Below are 19,011 nucleotides of genomic sequence, written 5' to 3' on the forward strand. Positions count from 1 at the left end.
ATCTTATGTCTATGCATTTTAATCACAGAAGCTGAGCAGCTGAGAATTGGTGTGGAAGTGTAAACCACAGAAAGTGAAAATATACAACACGTTAGCATTAGCATGCTAGTAAGACCAACCAACCACAAGAGGTCATCAAAGGCTAACTGAGGACATTGTGTGTTTTCATTTTCAGGACAAAAACTAAATGATTGCTACTGTTGACATTGTAATAAAGTTAATGGCCACCTGGCCACCAGGAACAATGAGGAGGAGAACCGACTTTAAAATAATTTAATAAAAATAATAAACGAAACAAATGGACGAAAAAAACAAACTGGCATTTTTTTTTTTTTTTTTTCGGGCATTTTTGTCAAATAAGCAGATTAATTCCTATTAACACAATAGAACCACTTCCAGTAATCTGAAATTAATTACAAAGTGCATCATAATTTTGGACAATTCAAAAGTGCACTTGCACGGATTGGCTCTGTGACTGTAAAGATGCTTCAAACTGTGCACTGTGATGTGGAATTGCTGGTTTACTTGCCAGTGTTGTAAGCCTTTACATTTTAGAACAGAAGTTAAATAAAAGCAATAAAAATAACATTGGTAATATATTGAAATTGTTTCATTTTTAATCAAATTAATTAATAATCAAAGTAAGATAAGACTTCACAATCAGGTTCAATGAGTTAATGTTATTTATTGTATTTACAACATAAACAAACGATGAACAATACATTACTATACTTTAGTGTAGACAATTTCTCTATTTGTTTTACTTGTTAGCATATTCATTGTTCATTTATAAATTGTGATTTTTTTTTGTTTATTTTATTAATTTATTTAATTTTCAAAATGAATCCAGCAATGTCAACTGTTTTTAAAAATCGTTTTTCTTTCATTTCACAGACTTCATAATACTGAAACAAACACTCTGGGCCGCTTATCAGAAGTACTGCACGTCCTCTATAGACTGTTAAGTGAACTGTATGTTCTCTTATCACTCAACTAGTACTCCTATCCTACTGCTGGCATGAAAATATTTTTTTAAACAATGCAGCCACTGAACTAAATAGGTTCTGTTTAAGTTGAGTTTACTTTTAATATTTAAATCACTTTCAAAACAGCTGAAGGGCTGACAAAAGTGTTAAAAATTAAGATCAATATAAAATCCTAAATTAAAATAGACTGTTCAAAATATCATTGGTGGACATATGAAAACCAACAAATTAACAGTCGTTAAAAGCAAAGTATTAAACTTTTAATTTTAGTCAGCCATCCAAAAGGCTTCCAATGAATTGTCATTCAATACAAAATTGCAGCATTTAAAGGGCACCTATGGTAAAAAGTTAAAAAAAAAATCAACTTTTAAAGCTGTTTGGACAAACATGTGTAGGTACAGTGTATATACTGCCATATTGGGGTGATATAAACACACCCAGTCCTTTTTTTTTTTCAAATTTAACAACATAAAAACGGTGGATCAATTGGAGCAGTTTTCAGATCGACCACAACTTAACGTAGGAGTGCGTTCCCCCCGCCCACCAATATTGATTGACAGCTGCGCGCATTAACATGTCTCCGTAGTAACGCATATAATCATATCAACATGACAGGACATGCACAAAGCAACCGGAAATAAAAGGTCTGTTCAGTTTGCTGGGATCATCAATCATCATCAAACGTGATCAAGAATGAGTTTTACAAGTTTAAAATGTTTTAAAACAGTGCATGTGTGTAATGAATTACAGCGAATCATTTAATCAGCACAGTGGCGTGTCAGAACAATTATAAATGAAGATTCTTCAATCCCGGTTTGTGGACATTAAATTAGGTTTATTTTGTACATTAATATAACAGATATCCATACAGCAGTGTATATTAACCTGTATCCTATCACATATGCATGCAAAAAGAGTGCAAAGCTAAACGCCAGCTGTCTCTCTCTGTGTGTGTATCTCTGCGCTATGTGTGTGTGTGTCTGCACTATATGCGTGTGTCTGCGCTATGTGTGTGTGTGAACTTTGTAATGATATTGTGTGTGACTCATTGTTGCAACTCCACAAAAAAATGCATCAAATACTGATTGGTAAAGTTCTTACTGTAGTATTTCTCACAAATGTTCCTGAGGCAGCCAAGGGCGGAGATTGAGGCATGTTGCTGACAGGCATGTGGGAACGGTGGGCGGGAAGGACTAGCCTTAAAGGCCCAGAACAAAAAAAACGCAACCAGGTTTTACCAGCTATAATACAGACATTTCAGACAGCTATAATAAATAAACTGATGAGTGTTTTGAGCTGAAACTTTAAAGACAAATTCTGGGTACACAAAAGACTAAATCTGAAAAATGGGTAACCTAGGTGCCCTTTAAAATCTGATTCCTTTAAAAACAGCGATCTTAACTGCATGGCTGAGATACGATATAAAGTGGGTATCAGATCAAAGAAGAATCACTGCATTAAATTCTGTTTTTACATGCAATGTCTTTAAAATATGGAATTTAATTGTACCCCAGTATTTTCAATGGAGTTTTTGCGCTCACCTGTTGCTTATGACGCGCCTGCATTTAAACATCATTTCTTTTTATGCTTTAACAAGCAAATGGATGCTTAAGTTAATTAAACAATTGAAATTTGAATTAAAATACAACATCGATGCTGTAAAAAGAACCTTATAAAAATTTAAAACAGTCTAGGGGTGCTCAAAATAATCGATTAACCTTTAACCGAAAGGGTGCGTTTGTAACCGATTAATGGTATCAGTTAAATGATTAAAATATTTATTTTAAATATTTTTAGAGTGTGGCTGCACAAGAGGCCGATCGAATGCGCTTTTTTGCATTAAGAGGTGCATCTTTTGAATGGTTTACTAACGGCCACAAATGTTTTGTGCATGGCTCATCCCAGACAAAGAGCTTAGAATGACCAACAGGCAACACTCTAGTGTAATTTGCGGCGGCCATTTTGGAATGAAAACTCCAGTAGAACAACAGCATATTTTAAGTCTGTAAAATAAACTATTAAAAGTGCTGATGATTGTGATAATAAGTGTTGTTTTGTCGTCTTTGAGGTTGTATCTCAGCTTTATTGTGCTTTAAAAAAAAAAAAAAAAAAAAAAAAAAAAGCAGCTGCTTGCCATCGCGACAGAAATGAGATCTAATGGATGGCCGATCACTTTTACTCCAAAATGGCAGAATCCAGGGCTGTTGCTGAGCGCTGCTGTTGCAATTGGACGTTCTATTGAGTGTCGCCTCTAGTTCATTCTAAGCTCTTTGTCCCAGAGCAGCAGTGTTTGTGTTATCAAGACAACTAAAAAAAACATTTAAAGACAGAGGAGAGAATAGTGCTCGCTGTTTTAAGCTATCTAGAGCTGTATGAATTTACAAATCTTGAATATCTCAATATTATTAATTATTACAATTGTAACAACATAGACAGCAACATTCTTGCACAATCAATACCCAGCTGATTCAGTCGTTTTCTAGTGACATAAAAAAAAAAAAGAGTACCGCGCTTCTTTTTTCCTATTCAATAAAAAAGAAAATGTGGTGCACCTCACGTTTTTGGAACGGAAAAGCACGTTTGCTGTTATCGGCCCCTTAATGTGCAACTGCAAAACATATTTGTTAACTTGCGGCACGGTAACGTGTAACCACACGTGCCTACAGACATATTTGCCAAAGAAGCAAAATGGAAGAAGAATATTGCTGTTTAATACAGACGAGTTGATGCCAAACCAGCGCTGATGCTGATCGCCTTCTGGATCTGCGTCATAAATGCAACAAATAGGCTTTAGCTTTCATTTTACATCTTATATATTTCAACTAAACCTGATGAGATGTCTGAATGGTCTAAGCTAACTGAGTGTATTAAAGATGTTAAAGACTGGACGACCAACAATTTTCTTCTCTTAAACTCAGACAAAACATAATTATTACTTATTGGGCCTAAATCCTGTAAACAGTAGATCTTGCAACTCAATCAACAATTAAAGGGATACAAAGTTAGCGTTAGCTCTACTATAAAAGATCTGTGTCATATTAGACAGCAATTTGAAAATCATATATCCCATGTCACAAAAACTGCCTTCTTTCATCTGAGAAATATCGCTAAGTTACAAAGTATGCTATTCATCTCAGATACAGAAAAGCTAGTCCATGCTTTTATGACTTCAAGGCTGGATTACTGTAAAGCTCTGTTTGCTGGCTGCCCAGCATCCTCTATTAACAAACTTCAATTAGTACAAAATGCAGCTGCCAGAGTTCTTACCAGGTCTAGAAAATATAATCACATCACCCCAATTTTATCATCCTTACACTGGCTGCCTGTTAAGTTTCATATTGAACTTAAGATACTGCTTCTTACATATAAAGCTTTAAATAATTTAGCTCCTGTTTATCTAACCAACCTTCTGTCTCGCTACAATCCAACTCTCTCTTTAAGATCTCAAAACGCAGTGCTTCTGGTAGTATCTAGAATAGCAAAGTCTAGTAAAGGAGGTCAAGCCTTCTCATTTATGGCTCCTAAACTCTGGAATAGCCTTCCTTATAACGTCCGAGGCTCAGACACACTCTCCCAATTTAAAACTAGATTAAGACCTATCTGTTTAGTAAAGCATACACTCAGTGCATCACTTAGCAGGTTTCTGCATCCTGTTTATATACACTATGAACAGCAGCTATGCTAATTATTCTCTTTATGCTCTATTTCCATCTGGGGATACTCATCCCGAGATCCTTAGACCATGCAGTGCCACTGATTCTATACAAGACCAGCGAAGAGATGATCCTAAGGTTTCCATATCCTAGATCAGGCCGTATCCTGAGCAGCTGCTGTGGTGGTCATGGAGGAGTAGAGAACATGAGACTAATTCCTGTGACACCCCAGGGACAGACAAGTCTTCGTTGAGGACAGCTTCCAGCCTCCGCCGCTGAGACTGCAGCTCTGCACAAGACGTTTTTCCAGCGGAGAAATTAAAATGATCGTGCTCAACTGAGTCTGATTTCTCTCAAGGTTTTTTTTCTTCACTTTCGCCAATTGGTGAAGTTTTTTCCCCTCTCCGCTGTCACCACTAGCTTGCATGGTTTGGGATTGGTAGAGCTATGCACCGATGGATTTGCTCTTCAGTGTATGGACTCTAAGTAGTGATTTTAAACCACACTGAACTGAGCTAAACTGAACTGAACTTAAACACTAAAAAACTGAACTACACTGTTCCAATTTACCAATTTACAATTGACCTCTTATGTGAAGCTGCTTTAAAACAATCTACATTGTAAAAGTGCTTTACAAATAAAGGTTAATTGAATTGAAATATAAAGCATGTACGCAAATTAATGCAATATCATATTTAAACAACAAAACTGTTTACAAAAAGTAAACATATGCGTGCGTTGTCTTTGTTTTCTCATAACACAAAATGCGCACTTGAACCGTGAGTGACAGAGGAAACCGTATATCAAGACATAATCTTTAAAATAATGATTTCTATTAAAAATGTAAAAAGGTTTTGTGATATAATAATAACAGCGGGGCATTAAATAAATGCATATTTTCCGTGGAGCGAGCGATTTGAGGTAGTCTGGTATCTTTATTTGATGAACAACAAAAACATATGATTGAACAAAAAAATAGGCCTATGCCCGTTCTTAAAAAGGATTCAGTCAGTGTTTTCGTTATGTAATCCTAAGTAATCATTTAAATGAATTTATTTTTATGGCAGGCCTATTTATTTTATTTAGTTTGTTCTGTTTTTCTATGCTGTTAAAAACTCTACAGTTGCGTGAAGATGTTCTGTTGTTATGTTCTGTTATTTATATGTTTTTGCATGTTAAAATAAATCAGTATTTTAAAATGCAATATTTAATGTGTCAGATGCAAAATAGACACGTCATTTTTTTATTTAATAATAATTTTATATTAATCTGACCAGTTGACCATTAATATTCGATTAATGATCTGCGGTTGTCAGTTAGCAAAATTAACCGAAATGAGCTTCACATAAAGCTTTTACATGAAGTTCATCATTGGCTGAAAAACACTAGCTGTGCATATAGCCCATTGAGGACACAAACAAAAAAGGCTTGGTCCCCACTTCCCTCTGCATTTCAGTCTCAAAGTAATAATCAATAAATTAAGATTTTGATATCCTAAACTTCTAGGAAGGTTATAGGGGTGAAATAAATGAGACACATTCAGAATTCAGATTCAGAATAGGACAATGTGTGACAATGTGCGAAAATGAAACAATCCTACAATACTTGATCTACTTTTATTAAATAGAAGGCATGTCTGATTATGTAAACATTTCAACACTAATAATAAAATTATAACTCAATCCGGAAGTGGACAGGTAGTCTATGTAGGGCTCACAAAATGATACCATTTTTGTGAACATTTTAGGGAACTTTAGCTGCAACTTTTTGAACCACTATTTTCAAGAAAGCTGCTATTTGTGAACATAACAGTTTACCTTCCATCTCTTGTTTGGCCTTGTCAAGCTTCTCTTTGTAAATTCTTTCCAATCTCTTCTGTTTCTCCTCTTGTCTCTTTCTCTCAGCCAGTGTTCTAGCTTCAACATCCTGAAAATCCACCTGGAAAAAAATGCAATGCAATTTTCACTAATATTTTAGAATAAACATTTCACTACACTTTAATGAAAGAACACGGTGCAATTAAGACATTATTATTTTAGCTGTTTACCAAACTATGCTTCTTTAAAATAATAGTATTTTTATTTTATTTTTAGCATATACCCAAAATTAAAATTCTGTTACCATTTTCTAAACCTGTCAAAAACCTATTAGAGCTTTTACACCTATGATCTTTTGAAAAATGTTGGAGACCTGTAACCATTGACTTCCATAGTACTAGTACTTGTTTTTCCTATTATGCAAGTCAGTTGTTACAAGTTTCTAACATTCTTTAAAAATTGTCTTTTGTGTTCAACAGTAAAAGGAAACAAAGGATGAGTAAATGGTGAGTAAATTTTATTTTTGGGTGATTTTATTTTTTTTAATGATCCTTTTAATTACATATTACATAACAACAAAGGTGCGTCACAGGGTGCAAACCGATGTCACTTAAACACTTTAATAACAGAACAGGTACAGCCTGATAAATACCTTTTTAATCTGCTTAAGAAAGTGATATCCCAGAGACAGTTTCTTATACGCCTCTCCATACGTGGCGTGCCATGACTGCACAGTCTGAATGGCAAGTGTCCTGAGTTTTCTTGCCACCTCTTTGGGTGGAGGCAAAGGCTGCTCAGCATCAGTTTCTACTGTAAGCTCCAGAAACTCCTGAAAGTTTGTGATGAGAAGAACTCTGAAGTGATGCGACCGGCTGAAAACCTCATTGACCATCTGAAAGGCAGAAAGACGGATCTCGGCATGTTCCTGGTTCAGCTGGGTCATGATTAAGTGATAGAAGTGATCAATGTAGCTATCGGAAACTCTAGACAGAAAAGAAAAGAATGATTTATTAAGGAGCATGTATGTCTAGTGCTGATCTCTGGCCACAAAAAAAAAATAAATAAATACAATACAACACTTTATAAACACATATCTCTCTTTTAATATTCAGGCTAGCGTTTAAAGCTGCATTTTGGTCACTCCTAGCCACAGCTCACAATGGGAAACATTTACAGTGGGTGTATACGGTACATAAACACATTGATTAATTGTTGCTCACTGACAGATACTGTGCTACAATGGATAGTCAAAACAGGTGGAGTTCTGGATGCTTACAGAACAGCCACCCTGTTCCAACCAAGGTTATTATACAGTAGATTAGCAATTAATTCTTATTTACTACTTTAAAATGTGCACTTTAGTTGTAATTTGTTTAGTTAATGGTGTTAGTTTTTGTTGAACACAAAGGGGATATTGTGGAGAAAGCTTGAAACTTGTGACCATTGACTTCCATAGTATTTGAGAATAGCTGAGAACATCAAGGACAGCTCTCATCTAGCTTCTGAACTGTTCGACCTGTTGCCCTCAAGAAGATGCTAGAGGTGCATCAGAACAAGGACAACCAGACTGAAAACAGCTTTTTCTCAAAAGCCATTACCATCCTGAGCTCACACATACACTGATCCCACACATGGACTGCACTTTATGCAAAACACATCTAATTATATACGTCATCTTGTATATACAGTATCTCTCGTTCAGCCTCAGAACTGTTACCCCCACCCCCTATTTTTGCACTATTATTATCATCCTATATTTACATATGGTATATGCCTCCTGTTCTACCTCAGAATTGTTTACTCACTTCACCCTACCTCACATACCCCATTTTGCACGATTATTATCATCATCTTACATTTCCATAGTACAGCTTATATATATATATATATATATATATATATATATATATATATAGAGAGAGAGAGAGAGAGAGAGAGAGAGAGAGAGAGAGAGAGAGAGAGAGAGAGAGAGAGAGAGAGAGAGAGAGAGAGAGAGAGAGAGATAGATATCGTTTCACCTCAGAACTGTTTACTCCACCTCACCCTGCCCCATCTCATCTGCATTGCTCCTGCATTACTGTTTATCGCCTACAGCTATTTCTAATGTAACTAGTTATTTAGTGTGATTGTATTGAAAGGATATATTTACATGTTTTCATTGAGTAGTGAGATCTCATCGCACATGTATATAATGTACATTGTATATGTGTACAGTGACAATATAAGGCATTTTATTCTATTCTGTTTGTTATTGCTACTATGGAAGTCAGTGGTTACAGGTTTTCAGTTTTCCTCAAAATATTGTTAGTGTTAAAAGAAAAAAAAACTCTCAACCACTTAAGGGGGAGTAAACAGTGAGGGATTAATTGTTGATCGACACGTCCTATGTCAATCAAAGCAAAATGCTGGGTTTGCACAGATTATCTTAACTCTTGTGCAAACCTATTAGTAATAAAAGTAGAATAATAGTTTGACACTGAACCAAAAGCCACACAAATGCAACTTAAATGAATAAATTTAAGATAAACTTCATCATTTTGTGACCTAAATGATCTTGAGATATTAAGCTTTTGCATTCCATATAGAATACAATACGTGTGTAACGGAGACTCTAAATGTACTCAAAATGTAAATTATTCAAATTCTCCTAAATGTGCAAATTGGAGTATAAAAAAAAAAAAACAGGTCAAATGCAGATAAAACCTTCTGCTTCGAAAAAAGTAATTTTCCGCTTGCAATTATAAGGTTTTATCTGGCAGTTCATTAATTGAAGCATTACTTTTCAGGAAATACAGTTTGCTTATTAATTAAATAAAAAAATTGTATGTTGTAACAATATGTTGATGTTCAAGAAAGTTACATTTTTGCTTTCTATAATATTTATTTAATGAATAAATATTTTTTTCTTGCTCAAATTAAGCATACAAGGCTGTGCTAAATATTTGGTCCAGTGCAGATGTTATTTTATGTAACTAATATGGTAATATTTATTGAATTATATGCTTTATATGAATTATTGAATTATATTTATTGAATTATATGCCCCATCAATTAAATGATTTGCCCTTCAAAACTTTAAAAGAAAGAGAAAGACTTTAAAAGAAAACAAACAATGAGCAAATGAGTTGACTAAATACTGAAAATGTTCCACTGAAAATATATACACCGATAAAAAATGTCACATTAAATATATAAATTTTTTCAATAACAGTTTTTTTCCCAACATTGTAAAATGTAACATTTCATCTCAATGTCAATAAATTATTTTAAATCATCACATTTACACACGTATTTGCAGTTTCAGGTTTCTTCTTAATTTTGTGTGGTGCAAGCGGCATTGTTTAGTCAAGTCTCATTTTGTGTTTCTATCTGGTCTCTCCTGCTGTCAAAAGAGCAGTCTAGTGAAATAACAAAGAAAGCTGTTTCTGATTGATCCTTGTGTGTGCATTTGAAATGCTGATTGGTACACAGAAAGAACCTTATAGAGCCAAGCCAGACTTCGACTTTTTATTTAAAAAAAAACAAAACAAAATGGTTTTATCCAGAAAGTCTTAAAATGTAAATGATTTATAAAAACACATCCCATAACGTAAATAAGCTGTCTTTTTTTTATAAGAATATGTGAATAACTCAATTTTGACAAAAATGTCAGATAGAGCCTTAAAATTCTAAGGTGACGATATATGCAGCTAAACATACCTAGTTAACTTTTTTTTTTTTTGACTAATGAAGAAAATGTGTTTGTCTGTAAAAGTGCTTCTCCTAAAAGCAGCAGGTTAGATTCTCCACAGAACCAGTGCTTAATAATTCTGAAAACCACTATTATTTTTAATAATGATTATTTTACTTCAGTCACTTTTTTATTGACTGTTATTAGTGTCCGTTTTAGTTTTTAATTTTTTGTTAACTTATTTTATTTCAGATAACTAAGTTTTTTTGACCAATAGTTTCAGTCTTGGTTTTAGTTTTCATTTATTAAATTAACCTTTGATCCAACAACATTGTCAATCAGAAGAAGCGATGACGTGATGATCTGGGCTATATGAAGGTCTGCAAGTTATATGCAGATCGTAACTGTAAACCTTTTGTTATTGGCATGGTTCTGCCACTTGAGTATTCTTAGGGCTCTATTTTGACGGTCTATACGCAGAGCGCAAAGTGCAGGGCGCAAACCCTTTTAGGGCGTGTCAGAATGCATTTTTGCTAATTTAAGGACGGGAAAATCCGCTTTGCGCCGTGGCGCACGGTCTAAAAGGGTTGAGTTTATGGCGCATTTGCTATTTACAGGACGTAAAGTAAGTCTAAGTGGAAAAACTGAGCATTTCACTAGCAAACAGTTAAGAGTTTTTTTTTTTTTTTTAAACAGAAAACTGTTAAACAGAGCATCTACTGTGTGAGAATGAGAGATCATGGATCTACTTTCACTTTCTCTCTTGGATAGGGAAACCTTTACGCACAGACATCAATTAGTCTATAAATAATTAATTGCGTTTGTTAAGCACAAATATTCATTTCAAAACTATTTCTAGATTTAGTTCTAATTTCCAGCAAACGAATAAATGAACAATATTAACGAAGTGTGCTCAAAAACCTGAGTTATATCCTAAAACACATGCTGTGCCCCATATGATCTAAAACCTGCAGGTGGGCAAATCTAAGCTTGTTTTTAATAAAAACAAATATATATATATATATATATATGGATATAATAAATAATACTGCTAATATTAATAACATTATACAAAAGCAAATTGTTATGAATGAACTGAAAAAGCCTCCCGAGATTAAGAAGACATAAAAGCTGTGGTTTTTCATATTTTTGTAGACTAGAAAATAATATGTTTTTGTAATATTTAAATTTTTTATATTTATATCCTATATCTATTCTTATTATATCCTATATATATCCTTAATATTTAAATTTTTTCATATGTGAAGATATTTGCGTATTGCTCTCTTGTGCGTATTAAGCAGTGTGTAAGCGAGGTGCAACTCTGTGCTGGAGTTTAGACCGGGTTTGTTTTGGTCTCATGAAAAATCTATTTTAGATTCTCAAAATAGCAACGCGCCAGCAGTGAACCACAGAACGCCTTCCTTTTTAGACCAGAACGCCTATGGACGCACATATGAGCGGTAATGGATTTGCTATTTAAACGCCTCAAAATGACTCTTGCGCCAAGCTGAAACTAGCAAACGACTATTGCGCCGCGCCTTGCACCACATTGTGCCGGGTGTATGATAGGGCCCTTAGTTTTGTCAGAGGCCTGACACTGGTTTATTGTGTTGTCCCTCTGTGGCTCATTTTGGATTATGGATCATTTTGTTCAGTGATGAGGTTCAACAAAAAAAGGAAGACACAGAGGTCACGCCATTGAGGTTTTAAATCCATATTTATAGGAAAAGAAAAAAAAATCTAAGGATGAGCATTAATTATTGTGGACTTTTGTTTTGTCTTGCTTGTGTTGCACAAAACTTTTGTTCTTGTATTGGCCGTGTGCTTATATGTTGTCTTGTTCTTTTTTGATGTTTTGTTTTAAGTTACTAAATTAGAATTGACAATTGTGAAAATAGACATGTATCTAAAATGTTGGTATTATAAGGCTAGATAAGTCAATTACAATGAAAGCTATAACGACATTTATTTAGTTAATTAGGCAGGGCCAGTGAATGCTTGGCAGGCAAATAAAAATCTAATCTGATCAGGCCATACAGTAAGTAAAAATCCATGTTATTAAGCCCTGATTCAGAATTATGCATATTGTAATACTTGTTTATAGCTTTATTTTTGTATTAACTTTGTATTGATTTGGTACCTGGCATGCTGTTTTGGTGTACTATAAGTATATACAGTGCTTAGCATAATTGAGTACACCCCATTTTGAAAATAAATATTTGTATCCATTTCTCAGTGAATATAGGCAATGTATTTTGGTCCATTTAAACAAAACAGATTAAACAGGTATATTTATTAAAATAATATTTTAGTCATCAAACATATTTAAAAATTGAAAGATAATATGATTAAATTCAAGCAAAATATTGTGCTATATATATATATATATATATATATATATATATATATATATATATATATATATATATATATATATATATATATATATATAGTACAATATTTTGCTTGAATTTAATCATATTATCTTAATATTTTTAAATATGTTTGATGGGTATGTTGTATGGGTATATATATAAAACCCACTAAATTTTAACAACATTTTTCAAATGTTTTGCTTCTCTTGATTTTTTTTCTCATTATAAATTTGTATTTTATATTTATCTCTAACATATAAGCTCCAGATTTGGCTTCAGTATACTTACTTATCTAATGTATATGCACAAATATAATATTGTAAAGCATCCTATAAAAAATATTCATTTAAAAGATAGATTTGTGTGGGCTGTACTTATATATGCTCAGATCTGTAAGTTTATACTATAGTAAGGATATATTTTTGGATGTAAAAATATGTATATTGGATGTAAAAAGAGGGACCATGAAGCAATGCTCTTTTGCAACACACTCTCACACCAAGGTCTGAACCCCGCTAGAATGAGGCTGCACATATTAGTTCTTGTTATTTTTTATCAGAACAATTTCATAACTTTTGAATTGTCACTATTTCCCATTGCACTGTTCTTTTATCTTCAGAAACACCTTTCTTCCTTCTCATACTGCATAGAAAATGTGAATTGCTAAATGATGAAATTCTTTGAGTAGCTTTTTGGGTTCTTGCTAAACCTATTAAGCTAATTTGTTTCTAATATAATATACATTTTACTGTATACAATAAAATATTCAATTGTGGTCAACAACTATAGAGATAACAGAAAACATTTGCTATGCTGTGGGACAATACACAGGAAGCTTGATTTAGCACAGACAGAAATACACAGACAAAAAACAGAATGTGAAAAAATAAGCAGCCAAAATTCACAGTACTCATACAAGGATCAATAATAAGAAAGAATTTAAAAAATCTATTATTTTGTCTTAAAGTGCACATTTCATGAGGCCCCAGGGAATTTATGAACATCAGTGAAGTGATGCAGCATTTAATTATCTAAGATAATTTATATATATATATATATATATATATATATATATATATATATATATATATATATATATATATATATATATATATATATATATGCACACACACACACACACACACACACACACAAACACACAAACACACACACACACTTATATAAATTCGCCTATCCCGAACATGACAGAAAAACAAGTGCAAAAAATGCATCATGATTAATCTTTATTTTTCTTGATCCAACTGCTATTTTATTTTCATTGTGTGTATGGAATATCCTGTCGCAAAAGGCTGTGAAAAGTCCTACATAATGGTAATAGTTTGATTAAGGTGTATGCATGTTTGTACTGCACTTCAATAATGCGACTAAAATAGGCAAACTCCACGTTTAACTCAATTTCTGCTTAGTTCGATCATGAATTTAGTAAGATTAAGGTAATCAAAAGTCCCTGTTTACATTGAAGACTCTTAATTAGAGTATTGTCTTAGTCATGTTAAAACTGAATTATTGTTGTCCATGTAAACGTACCCATGCGATTCAGTGTGATTGGGCTCTAAGCTCCTATAATAAAATCCAGCAACAAGCAGCAGTTTGCCTTCTTTTAACATTGTGAATTGATGATGGAAAATATGGCACAAATGCTCAATTGTATTAAAATGTTTATGCATGTTTAGTTTTATTATAGCTGTCGTAGTTATAAATATTACTATTATTATTTGCAGATTTATATTGCAGTTCATTTATAAAATGCTAGTCTAGTAGCTTACAAGCAGGTTAATGTTGCATTGCAACAGATGGTTGCATCATTTACAAGTGAATTAAACTAGTGCATTTTACATAGTTTAGAAATGCTAAATTATAGGTTTGCTTTATTTTTCTGTCAATATTTTATAGGTAGATCTTGTAAACAAGGCAGAGGTAAGGGAACTTGGGCTTAAAAATGCTTTAAAAACTTTTTATGGTTCAGAAGTAACTAAATGGCATGATATGGACTTGATAAGCTTCATGACTTTGATAAACTGACAACACTAATAAAAACATTAGGCAAGGCCAGTTCCTCATCCTGTGACTGAAAAGTTCAGCTGATGGCCACAGTAATAGCCATTAAACTATTGTGCAAGTCTTTGAATCTAGATCTAGGGCCCTATCATCAATACACACTGGCTGTAAAGCAATATGCAAATATCTTTACTAATGAAAAATAAAGGAATAAAATTTTACAAAAAATATTATTTTCTACATAATTATAATAACCACTACCTCTATGCCTTCATCATCTTGGGGGACTTTGTTCTGTTTATTCATGACAATTTGCTTTTGTATAATGTTATTATTTGTAGTAGCATTATTTATTATTTGCATATTTCTATTTGTTTTAATAAAAAAAAGTTTAGATTTGTCCACCTGTCAGGTTTTAGAACTTATGGGGCATGGGACTTGTGTTTGGATATTACTTAGATTTTTAACCATACTTTATTATTTTTGTTAATTTATTAGTTTGCTGGAAATTAGAAACAGTTTTAAAACAAATGTTTGCGCTTATCAAATAAAATTAAATAAGTAGGCTAATGGATGTCTTCAGTGGAGTGCGTATAACTTCTGTTTCCTTATCCACAAAAGGAGTAAAGAGTAAAAGAAAAAGAAAGAGGCAGAATGGAAGAGACTCATTCTTTATCCTCAGCTGCAGATGGTCTGTTTAACTGTTTTCTCGCTAGTGAAGCGATCAGTTTCAGTTTTTACAGTTACAAAGTCCACCATGTAAATCAGCAACTGACTTTTAAAGGGAATGGGAGAAGAGACTCTGATTGGTTTAATGCATGTTATTCTCAAAACAAACCCATAATTCATTAAGAGAATAAGCACAACCCTGTTAGACTGTGTGTTGGCAGCAAATCATATTTTTTCATCCTTAAAATAACAAAAGTGTATTCAGACATGCCCTTAATGTTTTTATGCCATCCGCTTTAGACTTTGCGCCTAGATCATTAAAATAGAGCCTTTAGATTTAGAGTCACAAATATTATCTGCAAACTGCATTACCTGCTTTATCTGTCCATATAAACAAAATCACAAGTTTTCTCAAAAACTCACAACATGGTTGCTAATTTTCTTCACTTCCGTCATTTTGTCTTGATTTTAATTTCCATCAATTTCAACATGTCCAGGGACCCAGACAAACCTAAAAGCAGGCCCGGCGCTACGGGGGGGCAAAGGGGGGCATTGCCCCCTCAGAAAGAATTTGTGCCCCCCAGTTTTTATAAAGGATTATTCATAACATGCTTTGGTTAACTAATTATTTAAACACAACTCTCTTGAGCTCTAAAAGGAAAAAAAACACATAAGAAATTTGCTGTTAAATTAATTTTAGCAGAGACGCAACAGCCAGTCATTTAGTTCGGGAAGATGTAGCCTAATAAAAATGTTTTAATAAAAACAAATCGTTTACTGCACAGTCCCACAGTAGGCTACAATATAAATAATATTTTAATTTATTTATTAATATCATTATTAATATTATTACAATTAAAAATGACAAAACGCAGAACTCTCTGAATGTTTGCGTTCATTTTGCTAAAAAGCGCACTTTTACAGTTGTGTAGAGAAACATCCCATTATGCAGCAGCAGTCAAGGTATAACACATAATAAATACCTTCTGCGTTTATTAAGTCAAGTTTGCAGTGTTATAAATGGAATATAGTGCTTAAGTGGATTTATCGCGGATCAACCGAGAAACCTCTCACTTGCTGCAGGTAAGCAGAATGATAATCTTTTAAAAATATGTCATTTAGGCTATACTGCTTTTTGCTCATGCAAAATTAAACATCATAAAATATATTGTTCCCCTTCGGGGGGAACTTCAGCACTATAAGTGGATTTGATTTGTAAAATCCACGCATTGGGAGGTTCGGTTCAGAAGCTACTCGTCTGAAAGAGTATTGAACGGGCCAATTAAGAATGAATTGGCAGCGCAAGCCTGCGCAGGTGAGCGGCATAAGCAATCAACTGAGTATATAAGCTCACCTGGCGCCAGCAGACGCTATCCTTTTCGCTTCAGAGACTTTCTGATCGAGTCGATGAGGGTTCCTCCTGCTGTGACCAGCGATTCTGAGCGAACGAGAGCATTCTCCCGGTCCAGAGTGTGTACACGCAGTGGCAGACGGTCGAGCTGGGTTTCTCCCTTGCCTGGCGTTCTTTGGGTCCGGTCCTCCAGAGCGGTGCGTATAAAGTTGCAAACTTCACAGAAAGAGCAACACAGTCGTGCAGCACGTCCTTTTCAGGACGGCGCTCCGACTGTGCGTTTCTGGATGCGGTGGTTTCCTGTCCTCGGATGATGGGCGCGGGCATTGCGTTACATGTCTGGGGGTCCAGCATGTTAATGCGCTGCTCGCGGGCAGTTCATGTCGTCATTGCGATGCCATGACTGTTGCGCAAGATCGCGGTTAGCCTTTGCAAAAGGGTGAACCACCCCAGTTGTCCCCTGCTCTGCAGCGGGCACTCGGGCAGATCTGAGGGTTTCAGCGAGAGATAATCCGTCGCCCACGGGCCCGCGGACCTCCCGCTCCTCTAAGCGCTCCATCCAAGCTTCGGGCGGGGGAAGCGATCCGTCTAACAGATGGTAGCCCTTACGCCCGATGACACCGGAGACCAGATGTCCACCGCGGCATCGGAGGGTGGGCTTTCATTGTCCGATGATGATCCAGACCCGCTCGCCCCCTTCGGGCTGGTGAGCGCTGTCACTACGGATCCTGAAACGGACATGTTAGCCGTGCTTTCCCGGGCTGCTTCGGCCGTGGGTTGGAGATGGTTTATCCCCCAGCTCCGCGGCCGGACCGACTAGAGGGGCGTTCCCTTCTTCCCGGAGGTGCACAGTAGGCTCACGCGGTCTTGTAAAGCACTTTTTTCTGCTCGTGCTGCGTGTTCCTCCACCCTAACCACTCTTGACGGTGAAACAGCCAGGGGGTATGTGGCGATTCCTCAGGTTGAGTGCGCGATGGCGGTAAATCCGCGCGGCGCCTCTTCTTGGCGGGGTCCGCCTCGTCTCCCATCCAAAGCCTGTAAGTTATCTACCTCCCTCAGAGCTAGAGCTTACATAGCTGCGGGCCAGGCTGCTTCCGCCTTGCATGCGATAGCCACCTACCAGCGCTACCAAGCGCAGGCGCTGGCCGAGCTGCACGAGGGTGGGTCCAACCCAGGCTTACGAGCTTCGCACCGCCGCCGACTTAGCTCTTCGGACTACTGAGTCCGCTGCGTGTGCGTTGGGGAGGACGATGTCCACATTAGTGGTCCAGGAGCGCCACCCCTGGCTGATATGCGCAAAGTCGACAAAGTCCGCTTTCTTGACTTCCCCATATCCCCAGCCAGGTTCGGCGACACTGTCTGTGAATTCACCCAGGAATTCAAGGCGGTGAGAGAGCAGTTGGTGGGTGATGTCTTATCGGCGGTCCGTAGCCCGCTCCGCCCGCCGTGCCATTCATACCTGCTCCTCGCCGAAGGCGCCCGCCTACGAGAGCTGCTCCGCCCCCGCACACGCCTCAGGCGAAGCGAGCGCGTCGGGCACCTCGGAAGCAGGCAGCCCCCCTGCCCAGAACGCCGCTAAGTCCGGCAACGGACCGCGAAGCGCCCCTGGGACAGGCCATCTGGAGAAGAGGGAACTTGCTCTTTCCCCGCTGGAGGGCGGGGCCCCATTTCCAACGGCACTTTTTACTGCCATGAAAACATTATGAAAGGGCACTTTTCACTTCCCCAGATGTGACAGCCCGAAATCTGCCAGTCTGGGACGCTATGCTTTCTAGCTTGCAGATTCGGTGCGTTTCGCCAGTGGCTCACGAGCGCTGGGAGGACGGTCTCCTTTCTCCCACCCCTCGAGCCTCCCCTCCGGAGCTCGGGTTTGGAGTGAGAGCAAATATCTCACCTCCAGCTTTTCCGTGGGACCCGCGAGCTTCCCGGATCAGCACACCCACTCCGCGCTGCCCCACTGCTGGTACGTCAGCGATTGTAGCGATGAGTCCATTAGCGAGAGCTCTGCCTGCCTGGTTAGCGCGGGCCAGCTCTTCGCGGTGGCTCATACGCACAATCAGACTCGGCTATGCGATTCAGTTCGCGAAACGGCCCCCCAAGTCACGGGTGTGTATTCACCAGGGTCAGCCCCCTGTCCGCCCCTGTCTTGCGAGAGGAGATTGCTGTCCTCCTGGCGAAGGATGCAATCGAGCCGCTCCCTCCAGCCGAGATGGAGGGTGGGTTTTACAGCCCACGCTTCATCGTGCCCAAAAAGAGCGGTGGGTCACGGCCAATCCTAGATCTGCGCGTTTTGAACCGCTGCCTGCACAAGCTGCCGTTCAGAATGCTTACGCAGAAGCGCATCCTCCGGTGCGTTCGTCCTCTGGGTTGGTCTGCAGCATTAGACCTGATGGACGCGTATTTCCATGTCTCCACTCTTCCTCGCCACCGACAGTTTCTGCGGTTTGCGTTTGAAGGTCGAGCTTGGC

General features: G+C 36.9%; 1 protein-coding gene and 1 long non-coding RNA gene across 2 annotated transcripts in view; both read right to left on the reverse strand.

Annotated features, from left to right (window-relative positions):
* Positions 1 to 19,011, reverse strand: part of LOC101882685 (uncharacterized) — a 396,146-nt gene that overhangs the window by 301,802 nt on the left and 75,333 nt on the right. The window lies entirely within an intron of this gene.
* Positions 1 to 19,011, reverse strand: part of uvssa (UV-stimulated scaffold protein A) — an 84,749-nt gene that overhangs the window by 52,392 nt on the left and 13,346 nt on the right. Inside the window, exons 3-4 of the mRNA NM_001346152.1 lie at positions 7,109 to 7,439; positions 6,457 to 6,577 (exon numbers count right to left, since the gene is read on the reverse strand). Coding sequence (NP_001333081.1) covers positions 6,457 to 6,577; positions 7,109 to 7,439 — 452 coding nt within the window. The remainder of the gene's footprint in view (positions 1 to 6,456; positions 6,578 to 7,108; positions 7,440 to 19,011) is intronic.

This window comes from Danio rerio, chromosome 14, assembly GCF_049306965.1.
Source record: "Danio rerio strain Tuebingen ecotype United States chromosome 14, GRCz12tu, whole genome shotgun sequence".
NCBI lineage: Eukaryota > Metazoa > Chordata > Actinopteri > Cypriniformes > Danionidae > Danio > Danio rerio.